The sequence below is a fragment of the Vanacampus margaritifer genome, chromosome 11, assembly GCF_051991255.1.
Source record: "Vanacampus margaritifer isolate UIUO_Vmar chromosome 11, RoL_Vmar_1.0, whole genome shotgun sequence".
In the NCBI taxonomy this organism is placed as follows: Eukaryota; Metazoa; Chordata; class Actinopteri; order Syngnathiformes; family Syngnathidae; genus Vanacampus; species Vanacampus margaritifer.
The window spans coordinates 14670806-14690924 of NC_135442.1; the positions used below are offsets into that span (position 1 = coordinate 14670806).

Sequence of the window (20119 nt, forward strand, 5' to 3'; positions counted from 1 at the left end):
GACACAATCTTCTCACCTGGCAGCACAAGCACTGCGGTCGGCCAGCCTGTTGAGCCAGAGAACTTCCTGAGCTCGGTCCAAGTGTTGATGGTGTCATGGACCAGGGGTTTGCCACCCAAGCAGGACAGGTGAAGCGTGCGGCTGGGGATGAGCAGCCGGAGGACGTCCTCTGGCTGAGCGGTGCCGCACTGTGCGTCGAACTCAATGCTCGTCCAACGCACACATTCGGGAAACGAGACCTGAAGGCAGGTGAGGTAACGTTGAGGTTAAATTAAAAGAGACTGGATGCAAATCTGGTACAAATGCAACATTCAAATCAGAAATATGGTACTTGGCAACCTACAGGATGCAACATCAAGTTCATCCGGTCAAACGTAAACAAAAAGCATGGCTGGCAACAGCAACACTATTTGTGAATAGATCCTTTTACTGCAGGCAATTCAGATACAAAATAAATATTTTCTTTCTTTTTTTTTTTTTTTTAAACAAAGACATTTGTTTTATCAAATAATTTCATGCTGTAAGATAGAGTCAAAACGGGTAGCGACAGGTTTAAGGAAGCCAAATATAATACTTATTTTTTATTAGGAGACACCCATCAAAATAACATAAAAAAATTGGGATACAACTACATGAGATTTTTTACAGTGCAATGTCTTATCTATAGTCAAACTAAAACCTTTAATCACATTTTTTTTCTAGTCGTCTGGTTAGACACAGTTGAACAAAAATGGGCATTTTAAAACCTTTGAACAGTGGTTTGAAGATTTATTTTTAAGATAATGCAGCTCTTCATTTAGAATAGAAAATCAAATTTAAGATTTATTTATATCGTAAAACCATTTTTCATGCAAACCTGGTTGTGTGGTCATATCCAGTAAAATCAATAAATATAGATAAATATAGTTTATTTAGTCTTTCAATGCATTTCTGTGTGTGCAGTCATTTTAAGTTACATTAGATTACACCAACCTGCCCTAAGTAGGAACTTCAAATCAGATTTCAGAGATTTCCCAGTTTTAAGGAACACAATAACAACAACAACAACAACAACAACAACAACAACAAAAGACTGGCTTGCACTTTTAAGAATATTGTACCTTGTATTGCGTGACCCCGGCCTGTTTGTAGGGGTGGTCACTTTCTATCACAGAGTAGTGATTGGAGGTTGTGCAAGCCGACAGTCCTTGCTCCAGCTGGTTGCCAGTTGTGCTGTCCGTCGATTGGTTGGGGTTAAATGTGGGCGGGGCGTACTTTTGGTTGAGGGCCGAGACGGCGGGAAGCAGCTCTTGGACGAGCCCAAAGACCTCGACGGCAGCCTACAAGACGAGGCGGAATTTCAACACCATCCAAATGAAGTAAGACGATGGAATGATAGTTAAGGTGCTTGGAAGCGTACCTTTGGTACAGATGCAGCCACAGGGCCGATGTAGGCCAGGATGAGGGGAAGCAGCATGGAGAAGAGGCTGGAGGAGCTTAACAGCTCAGGGATGTCATCCACTAAAGAGAAAATAGATATTGATAAAGCTGAGAGCAAGTTGAAGCAAATTAGATTAGGGGGGGGGGGGGAATCTATTATGGTGCTTCAAAGTTGTGTTTGCAAATGAGGCATCTGATTACCCGGCTTACCATCGACAGCAAAAGCCCTATGAAGCAAGTCCTTGGCCGCTTTGACCACAGCACTGACCACAGACAGCGCCCGGCTGCAGTTTTTGTCCTCTTCGTTGGCTTTGCTCAGTAGCTGGGATTGGAGATCGCCATCATACTCGCTCCTTAATTAAATCAGAAGACAAATGTCAAGGGGACAAAATACAGTAGTCATGGGATGTCTTCTCATAAAGATAGTTTTGTGTTAACCTGTAATAGAGAATTTGAGGGATCTGTCCTCGTGTCTGGTTGGTGCCATTGCTGCTCAAGCTACAAGTGCTGAAGGTAAAGGACACGCCATCTGAGCACTGCACCGTGGTCATGCCGCCATCCCCGTTTGCAGTGCGGCTGCCATAGTTGCGCAATCGCACAGCGTACTTCACCCCTTCCTACATGAGAATACATCACAGTGGAATGTCACAAAAGTTGAATTGGGAATTAAAACCCAAATATTCTATAAAAACATGCCCCAAAATTCAAACAAAACATGTAGCACAAACCATCATCGAGCAGGATGTCAAATTTCATGACAGCCTATCTCAGGGAATATCTATACCAGGGGTCATCAATGTGGTGCCCCGCAGGCAGCGTGTAGCCAACCCAAGGACAACATGAGTAGCCTAAAAATAGCTCCCCAATGACGGGACTGTGATTTTCTAGAAATGTTGTACAAGTGATGATTTGAAAATAAAGATACTGGCAGACCTTTATAGAAATAAAGTGATTGACGTTTACTTGTTTACTAATTATTGTCAGAAATCATTAACATCAGCATCTTCACATAAATGATTATCAATAATTATAAATTAACATACAATATTATTATTAAAAGTAAGTGGTGCAAATTCGTTATTTCAGAAATGTGTATCAAACTGGTAGCCCTTCGGATTGATCCGTATCAAAGTAATAGCTCACAGTTTAAAACAGGTTGGCGACCCCTGATCGGCACAATGAACTCTACAAATGTGTATGTGTTCTACTTATTTTGTGAAGCCACCGCAAAAGGCAAAGAGAAAAAGTATGATGACAACCTGAATCGTAACTTAATAATATAATTAATAAAAAATCTGTTTAAAATTATAACACTTTGAAAGGGGACTGGGTTCCACTTTGCAAGTATTTGAAATGTGCATCTCACGATTCTAGCAGATATCAAGTGCGAGCGCCGAGCACTAGTACTTACTGTATATTTGCATATTTGAATATTCACCAGCATCGAGTACAGATACTTGATAATGCCACTACGTCTTGCAAATGTGTTTCATTTTAATCTAATATCGTTCCAAAGCATAAAACATGAACTTTTCTTGAACATGGCTGTTTCACTTAAACTAACATTTTTTAGCATACCAACTCACTGACATTTTAACTGCCAACTGCATTTTTTTCTGACTGTCTAGCCACACATTTCACTTAACTGTAGCCTGTAACACAAGACATTTCAGTTGCATGGTGTCTCATTCTGATCACTAGGAGGCACTAAGTAAAGTAAAGTATGAGACACAAAGAGGCTGACTAAGCTCTAAGCAGTGCAGAGCAGATAGCAATTGGGCTTGAGAAACTTGGCGCTTCTCGTAACTCACAGGGCGTTGATCTCCAAAACTACCTGAGTGGACTTCATCCATTTTGCAAAAAATTATTCGCAGCCCACAAACAAAGTGTTGTCTTCCGTGTTTACCTTAAATTATCAATGTCGTAGTACTGGAGCTTTTTGGGGGGGTTTGAGTACAGATGTACAGTATCGACACCAATAGTCAAATCGGTACTGGCATTGGTGCGTCCTTACATATAATGCATGCATGTACCTTGAGCGGCACGGCCTTGTCCAGACGAATCTCCGCAATATCACTGGGAGAATCATCAGTGCTGTAAGTTCCTTTCACCAGCTCAAGGGATGTCCACCTGTGAGAGTGTGCAGAGTCCCCTGGGTGCTCTGTCTGTGCCTGTGTGAAAACAGACATGTTAAAAAAAATGGTTTAAAATGGTGCACAGTGAAACAAATCCAGCTGAATACTCTTTCTTACATCGTCAGCGAGCACCTCCAGCTCATACTCGTGGATGCCGCCACCTCCGTACACGCAGACGCCCACCAAGACGACACCCGGCTTGTCTACTGTCATGCAGATGGCATCCGGGGAACCGTTGCCCGTGTTCCAGCTGCGGCCCTGGCTCGTCTTGGTGAAACGGTTGGGAGTGGCCTTCACAGAATGGAGCGAGTTCAGACCATCAACCTAATAAAGAAGAGAAAAGAAAGAATTAACTCTATGTTTTGATGTTTCTTTTTTTGTGATGCCACTGTAAAAAGGGTTAAATTGATGGCAAACACAACTACAGCTATTTTTTATATTCAATTTGATTCTGGAGCAGGATATTTAAATCAAAAGTTCTGTCACTCAGAATCTTTGCGTTCAGGCAAGAAGATTCCATAGGAAACGAACCTCTGGGGACACTGGAACGTATACCGTTCTCGGGCTATCCAGGGGTCACAGGTGACTATTGTGGTATGCATAACTTGGATTGCACATGCACTAAAGGAACATTCATTGCTTGAAGCACCGCCTCTGGCGGTTGGGAGGGACGAAATAGAACTGACATTGAACAGCAATCCAACCACACAGTGTGTTTGGCCTTAAAGAGAAGAGTGTGGAGAATTTAGCGCCATTCAGTGGTGAAGTAATAGTTAATTCATTTTAAAAACCTTCAATTAATTTCTCTAATATGAATAAAAAATATGTTCCAACACATCAACATACATTTCTTTATTAAATCATCAGTCAAGTAATCACTAATTATACGAAGAAGAACTTTGCGAACGTAGCAATTGGTGGTAGGCTAGCGAAGTGTGGTTTCCCTAAGGCACCGTAGTCTGCGTGCTTCAAAATGCAATGCTTCAGCTGCAATCTATTAGTTTACCACTAGTTAGCACTAAACTTTATCCTTTAATGGAGACATATTATGTATTTTTTAAACAACAATTAAAAAATTTAAAAAAACATCCACTTGTCAAACTTAAAATCACTGTGTTTTCAGAAGGCCATTCTGTCTCATGCAAATCCAGTGCAAATTAGTACACCTTTTGTTACCATGACGGCCGGTGACTGGGCAAGGCTAAATACAGTTACTTTGCCCGCCGATTAAAAAAAGCGGACCTTTAATCAGCCTATATTCACTCAGTCTACCTTCCAAATCATGGTTTGGGGGTGGTTATTAGGTAAATTAGGTCATTAAATCATTACGGTTACACGACTGGGCAAAAATTCAAATGGCTCACTCAGACATATTTTCAGAAATAGACATTTAACAAAAGATTTACTTAATTTTAAACTTGATGAATGGGCTGACCCAGTAAAGACGCAATAATTTGTATACAAGCTATTAAAAAGCCATTTTCTCATCATCTCCACTTTGTTTAAATCAATGAGTTCTATTTCGTCCCTCCCGACCGCCAGATGGTGGTGCTTCAAGCACTGAATGTTTCCTTCGCCCATGCGGAGTTCGAGTAATGCATACCAAATTAGTCACCTGTGACCCCTGGGTGTCTGGGTAAGTTTCGGTGTCACCCGAGGTTCATGTCCTACGGAATCTTCTCGCGTAACCATGAGGATTCCGAGTGACAGGACGCTCTGGCGGTCGTCCGGGACTCATAGAACCGCAGTTACAGCCGTAACTCTCGTTTTAAAATGACTGCCAGGAGGGTTGCTCACTGCTTCAAACAATTGCACTTTCCTAAAGGACAAGGCATGTCTCCTTAACAAGGGGTGACAAATTGCTGATGCTAAGAGTTGCTGTTGAGTGGCGGTTACTACGGGGACAGCTGAGTCCTGACTTTTGCTTATGGTGGTATAGAAGCAAGGTGGTGATAACCAAGACAGTGAGTACATCACGACTCAGCAAAGCGTACAAACAGAATGGAATACTACATCCACTTTAGCAATTTCTCTCAACCATAGAAAGAGCTTTAGCACGTTCAAGTTCGACCACTGTCAAAGGTGATCAAATTCTTTACCTCGGAGCCCAGGGCAGAGGCAGTGAGCTCAGAAACGATGGAGGCCAGAAGGCCACAGGTGTTGGACACCAGGTGTGGAGAGAAGAGCTCCACCTCTTTCCTCAAGCTCTTCCTCACCGGAAGCACCACGATCACCAGCATCTTCTCCAGGACCTCCCGGAAGCTGGTCATTCCCATCAGGTTCTCCTCGGTCTAAGGTAGACCACAATGACAATTCAAGCCTTTCAACAATTTCTTTCATTAAAACAGTTCACGCCGTGCACATGACACTCACATGACTTAGCTTCTCCATGTGAGCCACGAGTAGGGGAAAGCGGTGAGCGAGGGCTGAGTCGTTCTCCGTGCTGACTTGCTTGACTAGCGAGCGCAGCAGGACTTCGCCGTCGTACGCGATAGGCAGAATTGACGTCAGCTTGACCGAAGTGTTGCACAGAGCTGACATCACTGCCGCCAGCAGACGACTGTTGGATGTGCGGAAGTTAGCCTCAGCAATGTCCTGGAAACAACAACAAAATGGCAGAAGTGCTATTAGTGCTGTTTATTTTCCAGGTGTTCATTTAAACACATTGCACATTGGTGTTATGGCATGGTGTTTCTTTAGATAATTTCTCATAAAACGTTTCCAGAAAAAAAAAATCATAATAATTAATGTATTCATTAACTCTTTGACTGCCAGACGTTTCCAGAAAAGGGTTAGGGTTAGGGTTAGGGTTTGACTGATCTTTCAAGGTCCACAGAAAATTATGTGTTTGGACTATGGAAACACACATACTACCAAATGAAAGATTGGACTCTCATCTTTCATCAGAAAAAAAGTTTGTTTCTACCTTATTCCGTTTTTGAGTAATCAACAATAGAAAATGGTTAGTTTCACCTCTGTTTTGAAACAAACGTCTTTTAACGTCTTTGGCACGCCTCCATAGGATTTGTCTAAACGTTATTTAACGTTTTTGGCAGTCAAAGAGTTAATTAACGTATAATTTAATTTATTTTTACATTTATTTTTATTTTAAAATGCCACCAGAATGTGCACTACACTAAACCTCATTTCAGCAAGCATCAAAGAATTAACAAGTGGATTTTTTTTTTCTAAAAGAGGGACTTGTGGTAAGTCAAGAAAAAAATTGTAGAGAAGACATTAGTATTAAGTAAGATTGTATATATATATATATATATATATATATATATATATATATATATATATATATATATAAGATAGATAGATAGATAGATAGATAGATAGATAGATAGATAGATAGATAGATAGAGTTATGAATTATGGAGCAAATTAGTCAACCCATAATTTATGCCAATTAGAATTAGTTTTTAAAAGACAACCAGCTCACTGAATGGCTGTGATTGTATGAAAAGTGCAAAAACAACAACAAACTGATCACTAACCTGATCAAGGCAGTTGAGCAGGTCACAGAGGCAGGCCCACTGCAGCGCCGGCGTTGGGTAGAAAGAGTGGAAGCAGGCGGTGAAGGTGTTGTGGCACTCTTGCAGCACGGCCTCCAGCAGGGTTAAGGGCTGGGACAGGTAGCCCTGCGGGTCGTTGTCCAGCTTGGTCAAGCAGTTGTCCGTGCTCTCTGACAGGATTTTCTTCAGTAAGCTACGCGTCTTCCCCACGCACTCGGCCAGCTTGCTCGACTCCTCCACCACTGCTTTGGTGCTGGCTAGGAACCAGATTACATAGTCAAAGTGAGAACACCCTCTTGAATTTAAAACTCTTCTGCTATTATAAAGCAATCCCTGGGCCAATAAAGGGCCTATGTGAGCATTTGATCGCTAAGCAAATGAAAAAGCCTGCTGAAGACATTTAAATTCCACGTGGTCTTACCAGCAATGGGGAAGATCTCGCAGATGTAGACCCGGAGTAGGCGGAGGCAGCAAGTACCCACAAAGCGCAACCTCTCCAGGTCAAGCAAGGTGGCTGTGTACTGGAAGCCCTTCAGGCCTCGCAGCTCCTCAACACCCAGAACCAAGGTGGTCCAGCTCCAGTGGAGGATGCTGAGCAAGGACTCAAAGCACTCCTATGAGGAATAAAAAGTGTAACTACCAAGCTATGAGATGTCCCCACCACCCCCACCATATTATTTACCACAGAGACTGTCCGAGCAAATGAGCGCTTCAGGATGTGAACCGGCTCACTGGTCTGCTGTTTCCCTTTCGATGCATTCCCATCATTTGAAGGAAGCCTAATGTGAAATAACATTGTACATGTTTAATTGACAAGTTGACAACATAGAAAAAGAAGCATGAATCACTATTAACAGCTGTTACTTGCCTGTAAAGTAGCTGAGGTATTTGACCCGCATTGACATCTGTACCATTGTTTGACTTCTTGGAGCTTTTGAACTGGAATACCACACTAAAGAGGAAAAAAATGTGTAACAATGTACATGTCTTCCCTGGCATGTTATACACATCACATGGTAAATAAACATGAAATGCATTGTACCCATCATCAGTGGTGATAGTAGCTTGTCCGTGAGACCCACAGTCACTGCTGGGACCAGACACCCGGGCCCAGGCCACGTACCACCAGCCCGACTGAAGCAAGACTGGCTCATCAAACATCATGGCATATTTCTCCCTGGAATTGAATTCAAAATAAAAACAACTTTTAACTGAGAATGAACAAAGACTGCAAATTCGCTTGAAAGTTGTTGGGAAGAATTCTTTCTTCATATAGTGCCCAGCAGCATTTTGCAGTAAGTACCATGTGTCTTATTAATGATATTTATTATGCATGGGGATTTTATTTGTGCACATGAAATTAAAAAAATACTTGTTATCCTTTTTTTTTCCACAAATAAGATTTACTTCAGAGAATATATTATAACATTAAATAGCGATTATAGTGATTATTTTACTATTTATTTAGACGGTGGTTGAGTGGTCGCCTTCCATCCGTGAGGTTGTGGGTCCTTGAGAAAGACACTAAACTCCGATTTGCTCCCAATGGAGCTAGCAGCGCCTTGCGTAGCAGCAGTGAGCCATTGGTGTGTGTGTGAATGTGTGTGTGAATGGGTGAATGTGAGGCTGAGTCACGTGAAAATCGGCACATACGTCATCAATCTGAGACAATGCGTCGTCATCGAGCTGCGACCATTACGTCATCGCTGGAGGAGTATCCTGCATAAGGTGTCCAGACGGACGCGTTTTGAATTCTTTCCACTCTGGAGCCCGGTTTCAAAAGTGATCGTTTTCAATCTCCGAAACCGCGCCGTCATGTGGACGCACGGCTTAAACGGTAAGAAACTTGGGAGGATACATTGAAACTGGCTTTCGTGTGGACGGGGCCTTAAATTGTAAAGCGCTTTGGGCACCATATGATGTAGTTAAAGCGCTATTTAAAAAGCAGTCCATTTACCAATTATACAGTAGAACATATTTGCCCAACTGCAGACGAGGTTGTTTTTTAATATGTATTTTGTTGTTTTCACACATAAAATGGCACCTAAAATAGTGTTATTGTTATAAATATATAACATCATATTTAGCCAATATGAAAAATGATTATTTTCTTAAATAAGCAAATATATTTTCAACGATTATCATCATTATTCATGTCAAAATGTGTATTACAATAAATGTTTTCACCTGCAGACAGTAAATGGCATCAAATACAGAAGAGGAATTTAGAGTAGGTGCTTTATTTGACCAAATGTATTTTTCAGAATTTTGTCTTTTTTATTTCCACAAATAAATCCTGATGCTTAATTTTTTTTATATATATATTATGAAAAATGTCAACAAATACAAGTATGTATTGTGTCAATACAGATTCACAGAAGCATTGTATCCCGCGTAGGCAGTGATTATTGTGGTAAAGATGACTACCGCCACAAATAATGGTATCAGTAAGTAATTATAGCCATGCAGTAACACACTTTTTTATTTGCTTCCTGTCAGGAAGAAAGAAGGTGTCTACTTTAGGCCATGTGTTTATTTACTTACGGATTAGGCCAGTACTTGAGTAATGTGTAAAACATAATCAAAATTAAGTGTACCTGGCAGCACAGTCATAGGCCAGTACGTCAGTCTCAGCAAGCAGATCTCCATCCGTCTCATGGTCACCTCCATCAGGCCCCAGTTCAAAAAGCTGTTCAAATGTTATGAAAAGATTAAATTAATTCAGAATAAGATGCAAATAAATAGTCTTAATTTGAAATAAGGGTTGTTTACCTTGATCTTAGCTGTATACTCTCCTCGTCCACCAAACAGGCCCAGCCCCCCCAGCAAGATGTCAGCATCAGCACAAAAGCGAATGGCCTCCACAGAGTGGGCCGAGTAGCCCCAACCGCCACCGTGACCTAAAACATCCCACATCGTCAAGAAGACTATGCAATGTGCTGAGCGCTATTATGTTCAGCAGCTAGCATGCAATAAATCACAGCTCAAAGGGGACTGGTTTATACTTCCAAGCACACACTTACTCTCAAAGCGGTTCACCACGCTGTAGTCCTCCTTGGAGTATACCTTCATCACCGCCTGTGTTTCTTCCTCAGCGCTAGCCACACCCATCTTCAACTCCTGCATAGCCGCCAAGGTGTCCAGGCAACCTGTTGACAGCAGCATACTTCTCCTTAGCACCAAACCTTCTGACATTCTGGTAAACGCTAACAACATAGAAGAAATAAAGCTCTGGCATTACCAAGAATGTGTAAGGCGCCATGTGAGCGTGTAGTGGTGGCGTGTGACCCCGCAGGCAGGGCGAGCTCCGGGCTGAGGATGCTGCAACGAGCCTGTAGGTCTGTGGCAGAAGGCATTCTGGCGTCTGCTATCACCGCATTGTAGCACCACATCTCTCTTGAAGCTGGTAAGAACCTAATGACACGCAGATGAACATGCTTAAGGACAATGGAGATTAGTTGTCAAAGCTTTTTTTGAAGGAGCATGGTGTGAATATGTGGATTGGTTAGCTGACATACATGTTTGTTACTCAAAAGATGTTCAAAAGGTAAAGTGGTATATGTGTTGGGTTTTAACCTTCAGTCCAGGGGTGGACAAACGTTTGAGCTCAATGGCCACATTTGATTTTTAGAAGAAACAGGTGGACCAGGACATGTGAAGGAAAAAAAAAAGTTTAAGTGGGGTTATAAAATAGTTTGCAGTAATTTAATAATAATGACTTTTCATTTAAAATGGTATTATGGACTGTATAATTAATCTCATTATACAGTAATAAACTGAACATGCATTTCTGTACTTATTATATTAATAAACAAATCAATCAACTAATTATTTCTTTTTTTATTAAAAGAATAAACACATGCACTACGCTGTTATAAATTTACCAATTATTTAATTAAACAAATAAATGACAAATGTTCATGCATTTTTTCATTTTAGTAATATTCTTTATGTTTCCATATAGTTTTATATGTTAGTATTTACAATAAATAAAATAAATATTAAATATTTAATTTTAAAAAGTAAATATCTTTTATTCAACTAATTTTGAGGGAAAACCAATGACCAAATGAATGCAACAAATATTACAGGACTCTTTTTAATGTAACTTGTTGATTAAAGTAGTCTGCCCCACATGTCATACTTAGGTGACGTTAAAATTTTGCTTACAACATTGCCTGTTCAATTGATTAAAGTTTAATTGGAATGTTTTTAATGGAGAAATAATAGCACATAAAGTCCTAAGACTGACCTCCATATGACATCATACACAGGGTCTAGACAGAGTCCAAACCCTTGCAGGTCCTCCTGCTCAGAATCATTGAAGGTGCGGCAGCTTCCGTCCATTTTGTTGATGAGTAAACATTTAAACGGTGGCGGCTCCGACACAGAGGAGGGCACGAGACCAATGATGTGTTTGCTGGCAAAGATCTCAGAAGTGGCCAGCACGTGGGAGTTAATGAGCGCCTCGTCGATGCGCAGGAACGTCTGATCTCCGCTGGCGCCGATCCAGGTGGCCTTTCGTCCATATTTGGCACCGATGTTGGGCATGGGGGATGGCTTGGCGTTCCAGTAGGGCATATCAAGAATAGGTCGCCCAAGCTGCCCTTTCTGAGAGATCAATTGTGTGTTTTGGGGTTTCAACGTGACTCACGTATTGAGTTAATTGCGGAAATTGTTATTTTCTTACCGAGAAACTACCAAAAGTGAAGACCTGCCCGTCGACGAGAAGAACAACAGTGTGGTTGCTGCCTGCCGTCACTTGGACACTTGGACCCGGGAGAGCCTGGATCAGCGTGGGAGAACCCCTACAAGGTAGATACACGAGTTGCCACTTTTTGAAAAGGATATACATTTGTAGCATTCTTAGGTTAAAAAAAATGAATGGTACACATGAACATGGCATCACACAGCACAATCGGGTACACTAAGTTACCATCACTATTAAAAGTTTTTTATTTTATGATTTAGCAAGGTTCGCATAGTAGTTTGAGAGTCAAATTTTGTTACAATTAAATTAATAATACATTTTTAAAAAATGCTCAATTTTGACCATATGTGAGCCCTTTGTCCTGCTTTTGAAATCAGCTACCATTATCTGACATCTTAAGTTTGCGATCTAATATTTACCACCAAATATTTTTTATATAGAGTAGAGGCCAAAGGCTTAGACACACTTTCTTATTCAATGCATTTACATTTACTTTATTCTCATGACTGGTTACTTTGATTCTCACTGAAGGCACCAACACTATGTATGAACTGATGTCGAGTTATGTATTTAACAAAAAAAAAGGGTGAAATAACTGAAAACATGTTTTATATTATAAATTCTTCAAAATAGCCATCCTTTGCTCGGGTTACTTTTATGCATACTCTTGACATTCTTACCTCTGGGAACTCCTTAACGACTGCTAGAAAACCTTTTCAGGTGACTACCTTTTGAAGCTCTTTGAGAGAATTCCAAGAATGTGCAAAATATTAATCAGCAAAAAGGGTGGCTTTGTTAAGTACATAACTCCAAATGTGTTTGTTAGTTGTCGTCATAGTTTTGATGCCTTCAGAGAGAATCTACAATGTACATAGTCATGAAAATAAAGCATGTATTGAATGAGAAGGTGTGTCCAAACTCCAAACCTTTGGCCTGTACTGTATATATATTTTTATATTTAGTTTCTGATCAACTAAAAACTATAAATTTGAGGAAATTCTTCTATTTCTGACCTAGATAAAGTCCTTAAAATCCTTCTTGAGGATTATTTTTTAACAAATGGATAATTTAATCACTTTTACTGTAATTGATGAGAACATTAATCAATATTTAACATTAACATTACATATTATAATAACAGTTTACAATCTTAACTGTTTCCTCTTGATGTATCTTTATTCTAGCTTGAATATTTCCAGTATGTGTACTATGAAAGAATATTTGTTCTTGCTAGTTAGCTTGCATAAACTCATAGCTGCACAATCAAGAACCAACTGTATTAAGTTGCATGCTAAAAGACTAACTGCTCAAGTGAAGTTACATAAAGGATGTTGAATCTTATTTGTATTTAATGCCTTAATTTTTAGTCAATAAATGTTGAGTTAAAATGTATTCATTTTTTTGACATTTGCCCCACTGAAAATGTTTATAGACGATAAAATACAGTTGCTGCTATTAAGAAAAAATATGGCTTATCTAAATAAATGATGATATAACCTCTCCTTTATGTCATGTTTTTATTGTTTAATAAAAACCCTGGCGGTCACTAGGATTAACCTGCAAAAAACGCTCCTCAAAAGTTCGAGACTTGCACCTAGGATCGTTTTTCATAGTTTTACACGAATTCAGACATTTTGGGGTTATGACCAGCTGTTGATTAACTATATTGCAGTGTTTTTAGTTTCATTATTATTATTATTACTTATGGAACAAAAGTGTTTTTCATTCAAATATTAACCATAATCATAACTTCAGAACTGCGTTAGTGATAGACTATGGTGTGCTCTGACTCGGATTTGTCTACAAATTCAGGTTACATTGCCAACATGCTAACAGAACCTTGTTATAAAAACGAGGACACCTGTATGTTTGTAAAGACAACCAAAACAGTACCTGGAGTTTACGTCACCGTGTCCAAGCTGACCATGTTGTCCATAACCAAATGTATAGACGTCTCCATTCTCCATCAGCACCACTGCAAGATAAGGTAACCATAAAAACCACAGGGGAAAACGGCAAAAAAACAAGTGTCATTGAAAGCATCAGTTGGAATGAAACAAGTTAATAAACGGAGGAGAATAAGAGCCTGCTTGTAAGTGGCATGTGGTTATTAAGTGTAACCGGTGGTGGTTTTACCCTGCAGTGTCCATGCAACGCAGGGAACCAACCCACAACGCCAACACATCTCCGGCTTGGGAGCGGAGAGCGCTCGCCACTGTGCCAAAAGCCACCAGCTCAGCAACCAGCACCCTCGTTGAAGGCATGGGGTTGTGAGGATTTATAAACACACAAATACGCAGCTCAAACTGGCATCCGTTACATAAGAAGACAAATTTGATCTGAGTGGAGACTAAGGGCAGCAAGAAAACAACATGCTGCGGCAAAGTTGAGATAGTGGAGTAAAATGCTGCGGTGGCCAAAGCTAAGACATAGGCAACAGGGTAATTTGGTACTAAAATGTCATATTGAAATATATGTATATTAAAAACATACTAAAAATATATAATATATTACAATATATTATTAAATATATTTAATATTTGCAAAACCCCGGCCAAATGGGTGAAGAAGCTAAATTTTCACTTCAAACGCTTCATCAGTGCCGCCCGGCACGCATTTGCACCTGACCGCACAAACCTCATTGGCTATAAATGGAACCCCACTGGCAGAAACACTGAGCTCACGTTCAGTCTGACAGCAGCATTAGACTATGTGATTTTATCCAAAGAGATTACAAAGTGACGAATGTGGAGTATCATACTGCAGCATCCAGAGCTGAGGTACAGCCATAGGGTAAGCTCAGCTTAGTTAATTTAAGTATCCGAAAATATTAAATAAATAATATAAATAATTAATCGACTCGACTAAAAAGCAAACAATAGTGATTCATCACAGTCATATTACCGGTTTCAAATGCCTGAAACCCCGACTGACCAGAATTTAAGATTATGGTTCAAGGTTTAGGATTAAGTTTGCAAGAAGTAACCTACCTGAGTGGTGAAAACCGCAGCTGACCTGCACAGCTCGCACTTCACAGTCAAACCTGACAGCCCCGGGTGGGTAGGTGGTGATTTTACTGGCATCTTTCTCACCACGCTCACTGCTGCCATCTAAAAGAGAAGAAAAGAAGAAAAAGCATCACACAAGCGGTCCTGTTTTGAGGGCAAGAGAGGGTGGCGAAAGCTGCTCAGCTCCAACTTCCAGAAGTCTCGTGTCTACACTCCTAGGAGAAACTATGCTGGAGGTAAAAGGAGAGACGGAAATCACATGCTGAAAATGAAAGAGGGGGTAAATAACAGAAGTTTCTGTCAAACAGTCCCAAAATAAAATATCATTAAGGTCTTCTGCATGAGATACGACAGACTGTGCTTTTGTATTAGTATTTTTTTTTCTACAGTGAGGAAATGTGGTCTACTGAGAGTCTTGTGTTAAAGGTCTGACTGTGGGAGTTGAAAAAGCTGCGTCAATGCCCATGAATCACATTGAACACAATCACTGCCAACTGTTTGTGGTTTACAAAAAAAACAGAAGATCAGAGAATACCAGCTGGCCCTGACTATCAAACTAAATATTGACTGGCTCTTGCCCCCATGACTTAACACGCAGGGCTGAAAGTTAAGCAGAAATAAGACAGTGGTGCGCAAGTGTGTCAAAGTAGACAATTGTCAAAAATACACAGTGGACCATCAGAACTCTTGCAGCATCAAACATAAATTTAATCAAAATAGAATTTGAATGTTTAATGAGAACTCTGAACCTGTCAAATTACAGTGGTACCTCGGAGTTTGAACATTATTCGTTCAAAGTTCAAAGTCCAAATTGTTCAACCTCCGAAACATTTTTTTCCCATAGGAAATAATGTAAATGCAATTAATCCGTTCTCAAGCTCCAAAAACAGAAAATTCCTATTCTAATTTCTATGTATGTTTTTTACATTTACAGTACAGTACAGTATTTAAACAATAAAAATACTTTACCTTAGCTGTTGTGGTGTGATGGCATCAGTGGAGGATAAATGCTATGTTGATGCTAGCTTTAGTTCAGTGCTGAGTTTGTGTATTTTACATTGGGCATATTGTTAGACTACTAAGCGGTCCTTGCGTGCGTTGTTTATTGTCAAGCACGTGGTTGAAGAGCTAAGGGTGGTCCTCGTTCCAGTATTTACAGAAGTAGTCGCGGTAGTTACAACTGCACAATAATCTCCTTCCTAATTCCACTCTGTAGTTCGTAGCACTGTATGTTTTTCTTTGCTCCCACTGGCATTGTTGTCTTTCTTTGGGCCCAGGGCGAAGAAAAATCAAAATGCACTCGCGAGTATGGAGCACTTCCGGGAGTATTCACGGTCTGATTGGAAATGAGCAGTGCATCGTCTCAACTTCCGCAACGTGAGCATTCGGCATTGCTCGGTTTCACTCGGCTACCCGTTCAAGGTATGTTCGGCTTAACTTGCTTTGCTTGGGTGTTCGAACTCCGAAAATGAGTTCAAACTCCGAGGCATTTTTTACTCAGATTTTTTGGTTGAAGTCCGAATTGTACGTGTTCCGAGACGTTCAAACTCCGAGGTTCCACTGTAATTCATTTCAGGCTCCAAATGTGGCACCATGCAACTTTGTATTAACTTTGCAGGTGATGTTTTAAAGTAGCATTTGAACAAAATTAACTTTCATTCAATATGAAGTCAAAAAGACTCCCAGAACACAGCTTGTTTTCCACTTCTGAGGGTCTAGTGTAGTTTGTATTAAAACGGGAATGGTGAAGGGGTTTCCTTCTCGTTGGCATTAAGTCATAATAAAAAGCACTCTGTCAGCAAAAAGTCTACCAGCAGCGTTTGATCCAGACCACCATGCAATTCGAAAAAACAAATAAAACCTTAGCGGAACTGCTATTAAAAAGCCCACAAGTGGGTCAGTGTTGCCACAAAACTAAAACCTAAACACACTTGAATGACCCCCATCAGAGAGTAAGAGAGGAAGTGGGCGGGACAGCCAGATGGGGAAAAATGAGTCAAAAAAAGTGGGGGGAGCGTCTCCCTGCCCGTTGAGGTAGTGAAAGACCGTAGTACCTTTGTGCTTGTCCCGTTTATGCCTTAGCGCCTGAAGGGGTCTTATTCTGGCTAGGGCTTGCTCACGCTGGTTCATTAAAATGGTACCGGGGAAAACAATGGGGCCTGGGGGAGAAAGAAACTTTCACATGCATGCAACAACGCTCACAAATCAATGGGAAACAGCACAGGATAAATACTGCTACGCCACGACCATGCACGCTCACAGAAATAAAAAAGCATGGGGGAAGTCACCAAGGCACCCAAGCTAGCGCAGCACCTTAAAGATATTTGAAATGAAAGGGGATGAATGCATTGTTTTATACTCATGCCATTCACACAATTTCTAACGCTCCCTGACTCTTTATTAACACATTGAAAGGCTCTTAGAAACGCATTTCATTCTGGATTTGCCCCAGGGCTGCCATACGTCCAGCCACACATGGCAACTGCAACTGTACCATGGAGTTTGGAAAGTCATTACACTTACTTTGTCATTTTAACCACGCCCATTCGTATTACAACTAGTTGAAATATCAGTTAATAGTTACGTGTCTGTAAGTCAATTTTGAGTTGTTTTTGTGATGGAGAGGTGTGTTGTATGTGTACCAGGAGTTCAGTAAAGTAGTTACTGTATGTGGTGTTATACAAGACAATATTAGCCACACTGAAAAAACATACTGAAAAAATCCAGAATGAAGTCAATATGAATTTATTTTTGCAAATTATGACTTTGCACTAAAATTTTTATATTACGACTTATTCTTCTAAAATACAATTTCATAAAATTATATTCAATTTCTCTGTATATTTAAAATAATAATACCATTAAAGTTTGAGTTTTTCTCCTAAGACTACAATTTTCTCATGAATTTACATAAAGTAATATTGACTTTATTCTAGGAGAATTCTGACCTAATACAACAACTTTCTAAATCGATTTACATATGGTATTATTATGACTTTATTCTAGGAGAACTGTGACTAATTTAGTCTTTGTAATATTACAAAAATATCTCCGGTAATATTAGGAATTTATTCTAGTAAAATTTCACTTTAATCTTGTAAAATTATTATTATTTTTCCCTGTAATATTACAACTTTAGTCTTTCAAAATTATATATTTTTTAATAAGATGAGTTTATTTAGTTTTTATTTATTCTCCAACGTCCATAAAGTTATTACCTCATTCATGCAAATTTTCATTGCTTGTAATTTCCAACTCTATCATATTTCAATATGTTGTAAAAAAAAATCTTACCACTTTCTTGCTCAATTACTTTTCTCCCCTCTGAATTTTGTGTGTTTAATGTGTTTTTCTTTTCCAATATTACAACTTAGTATTTTATTTAATTAAGAATTATATTTTATTCTTTATATTTGACTTGATTCACAGAAAATCTAGCTTTTTTCCCCTCTTTATATACATTTTTACTCTATTTTCATACAATTTCCTTTATTTCTCTAAGAAACAAAATTGTATTCAGTTAAATACAATTCTATTATCATAATTCTACAGTTAGTCTCAAAATAATATATACATGTATATTTTATTATTATTATTATTTTTTTTTTTTCAGTGTGGCCAAAATACTATTACTTTTTGAGGCAGGGCATAATTAAAAACCAAAAAAATCCCTGATGAACCTCCATAGTTCTTATGGGAAATTTTATACAGATTGCCTAACATAAATGGATGGTCCCCATCTGTCTCAACCTGATTCCTACCTCGTCCCTCCTCCAGCCTGTGTCGGCGGTTGATCCTTTGCCGTTTCTCCTCCTGACGGATCTGAATGTGCTCCTCGATGTTCACTCCTGGAGGGGGGGGAACAGGCACAGCTGATAACAAAAAAAAAGGGAGGGGGTGCAAGGGGTGCAGCCAGGCCAGACAGATGTAGGATGGGAGGAGGATAGGAGCAGAGCAGAACAAAACAAGACACACATCAATGAATGAATGATGATGGAGAGAAGCAATGGACTAACAATGACTCAGCTCAACACAAGAACAAAATGGGTGACACAGGCACATGGAATGCAGCAGAAAAGCAACAGGCAAGCCAGTGTGTGCGGAACAGACTCAGAAATAACAGTTTTCTCTCATCCTTGTTCAAAGTTTCCTGTGACCCCCAAGTTGTATCAAGCTGCACACACACTCTTGAAAGCTGAAAAGTCACCTTTAAACACCTTATATAACAAGTAGATGAATGAGAGTTAACCATGCTGATCATGTAAGTGAGTAAATGTGAGCGGGACATCATGTGAGTGAAAGGAACAGGACACAACAAATCCTCTTTTACACTGCCCGTAAAAGACCCCCTTTCCTGTTTTTTTTTTAAAAATTGTGATTAAAAAAATTAATAAAACAATTTATATATATATATATATATATATTTTTTTTTTTTTTACTTTTTATGTAGTGTACTGTATGTATTGTTCATCTTTAATTTGTAACATTAGACTTTATTCGAGTAAAATTCTAATGTGCTCCTCTTGAGAATTTTTTTCCTGACTTTTTTCTTGAGTAAAATTGTAATATACCTTTATTAAAATAAATTAAAGACTACTTTTCTAATATTAGAGCTTCAGTTTCAACACTTTATGATTTTATTTTTTTACAAAATTATTACGGATGCACCGAAATGAAAATTTTGGGCCGAAACCGAAAATGCCGAAACGCAGAAGAAAAAAAAAAGTTGTGTCAATTTTTACCATCATTGCATTTACTATAATTAATTAAAATTATAATATTATTATAAAATATTTATTTAGCACTGGCATTTTAACAAAACACAATGTAAATTGAAATGTGCCCACACAGCAGACATGTTAGCTAATGGTACATTAAACACCAAACGAGGGTTGAGCATTTTCTGGCGGTGCGATTGCACTTTATAGTCAAATGTAGTTTGCCCAGGCGGGCACTGATGCGTGCGGCGGGACAAGGTGCGGCGCACTTAAAAGCGACACATATTCACCAAACGTCTAAAAATAAATAAATGTATTTGTTTGCACCAGCTAATCGGCTTTGGGAACAGACTGCAAAGTCACTCACAGCGTCCTGTACAGGGGTCGGTAGCGTTAAGTGTTTTCGTGTTTAAAACTGTTGATAGCAATAGCGCTAGCATTATCTAAAGTACTTAGCACGGCCACTTGGATGCAAGTGAAAAAGTGGTAGCGTTCGAGGGGCTTTTATTTATATTTTTTTAAAGGGAAGGCGCTGGGAAAGCGACGCCCCTCTCCTCCGGTGTGCGTAATGACCCCGGGAGCTGCTGCGACCGACCGGTGCAAACTCACA

The 20119-nt window shown here is 39.6% G+C and overlaps 1 protein-coding gene across 17 annotated transcripts in view; it reads right to left on the reverse strand.

Moving 5' to 3' along the window:
• The window catches only part of mycbp2 (MYC binding protein 2), an 81408-nt gene that overhangs the window by 36713 nt on the left and 24576 nt on the right, over positions 1-20119 (reverse strand). For 12 of the 17 annotated variants that reach the window (XM_077579045.1, XM_077579039.1, XM_077579052.1 and 9 more), the window contains exons 17-40: positions 18553-18663; positions 16846-16950; positions 14774-14893; positions 13677-13758; positions 11763-11880; positions 11325-11683; positions 10314-10486; positions 10096-10221; positions 9845-9972; positions 9670-9761; positions 8115-8249; positions 7941-8024; positions 7755-7851; positions 7494-7686; positions 7055-7329; positions 5928-6149; positions 5654-5845; positions 3672-3878; positions 3453-3590; positions 1858-2036; positions 1630-1772; positions 1400-1500; positions 1101-1319; positions 17-239 (exon numbers count right to left, since the gene is read on the reverse strand). In XM_077579045.1, coding sequence (XP_077435171.1) covers positions 17-239; positions 1101-1319; positions 1400-1500; positions 1630-1772; positions 1858-2036; positions 3453-3590; positions 3672-3878; positions 5654-5845; positions 5928-6149; positions 7055-7329; positions 7494-7686; positions 7755-7851; positions 7941-8024; positions 8115-8249; positions 9670-9761; positions 9845-9972; positions 10096-10221; positions 10314-10486; positions 11325-11683; positions 11763-11880; positions 13677-13758; positions 14774-14893; positions 16846-16950; positions 18553-18663 — 3822 coding nt within the window. The remainder of the gene's footprint in view (positions 1-16; positions 240-1100; positions 1320-1399; positions 1501-1629; positions 1773-1857; positions 2037-3452; positions 3591-3671; positions 3879-5653; positions 5846-5927; positions 6150-7054; positions 7330-7493; positions 7687-7754; positions 7852-7940; positions 8025-8114; positions 8250-9669; positions 9762-9844; positions 9973-10095; positions 10222-10313; positions 10487-11324; positions 11684-11762; positions 11881-13676; positions 13759-14773; positions 14894-16845; positions 16951-18552; positions 18664-20119) is intronic. The other 5 variants (XM_077579041.1, XM_077579055.1, XM_077579046.1 and 2 more) reach the window with 4 other exon arrangements.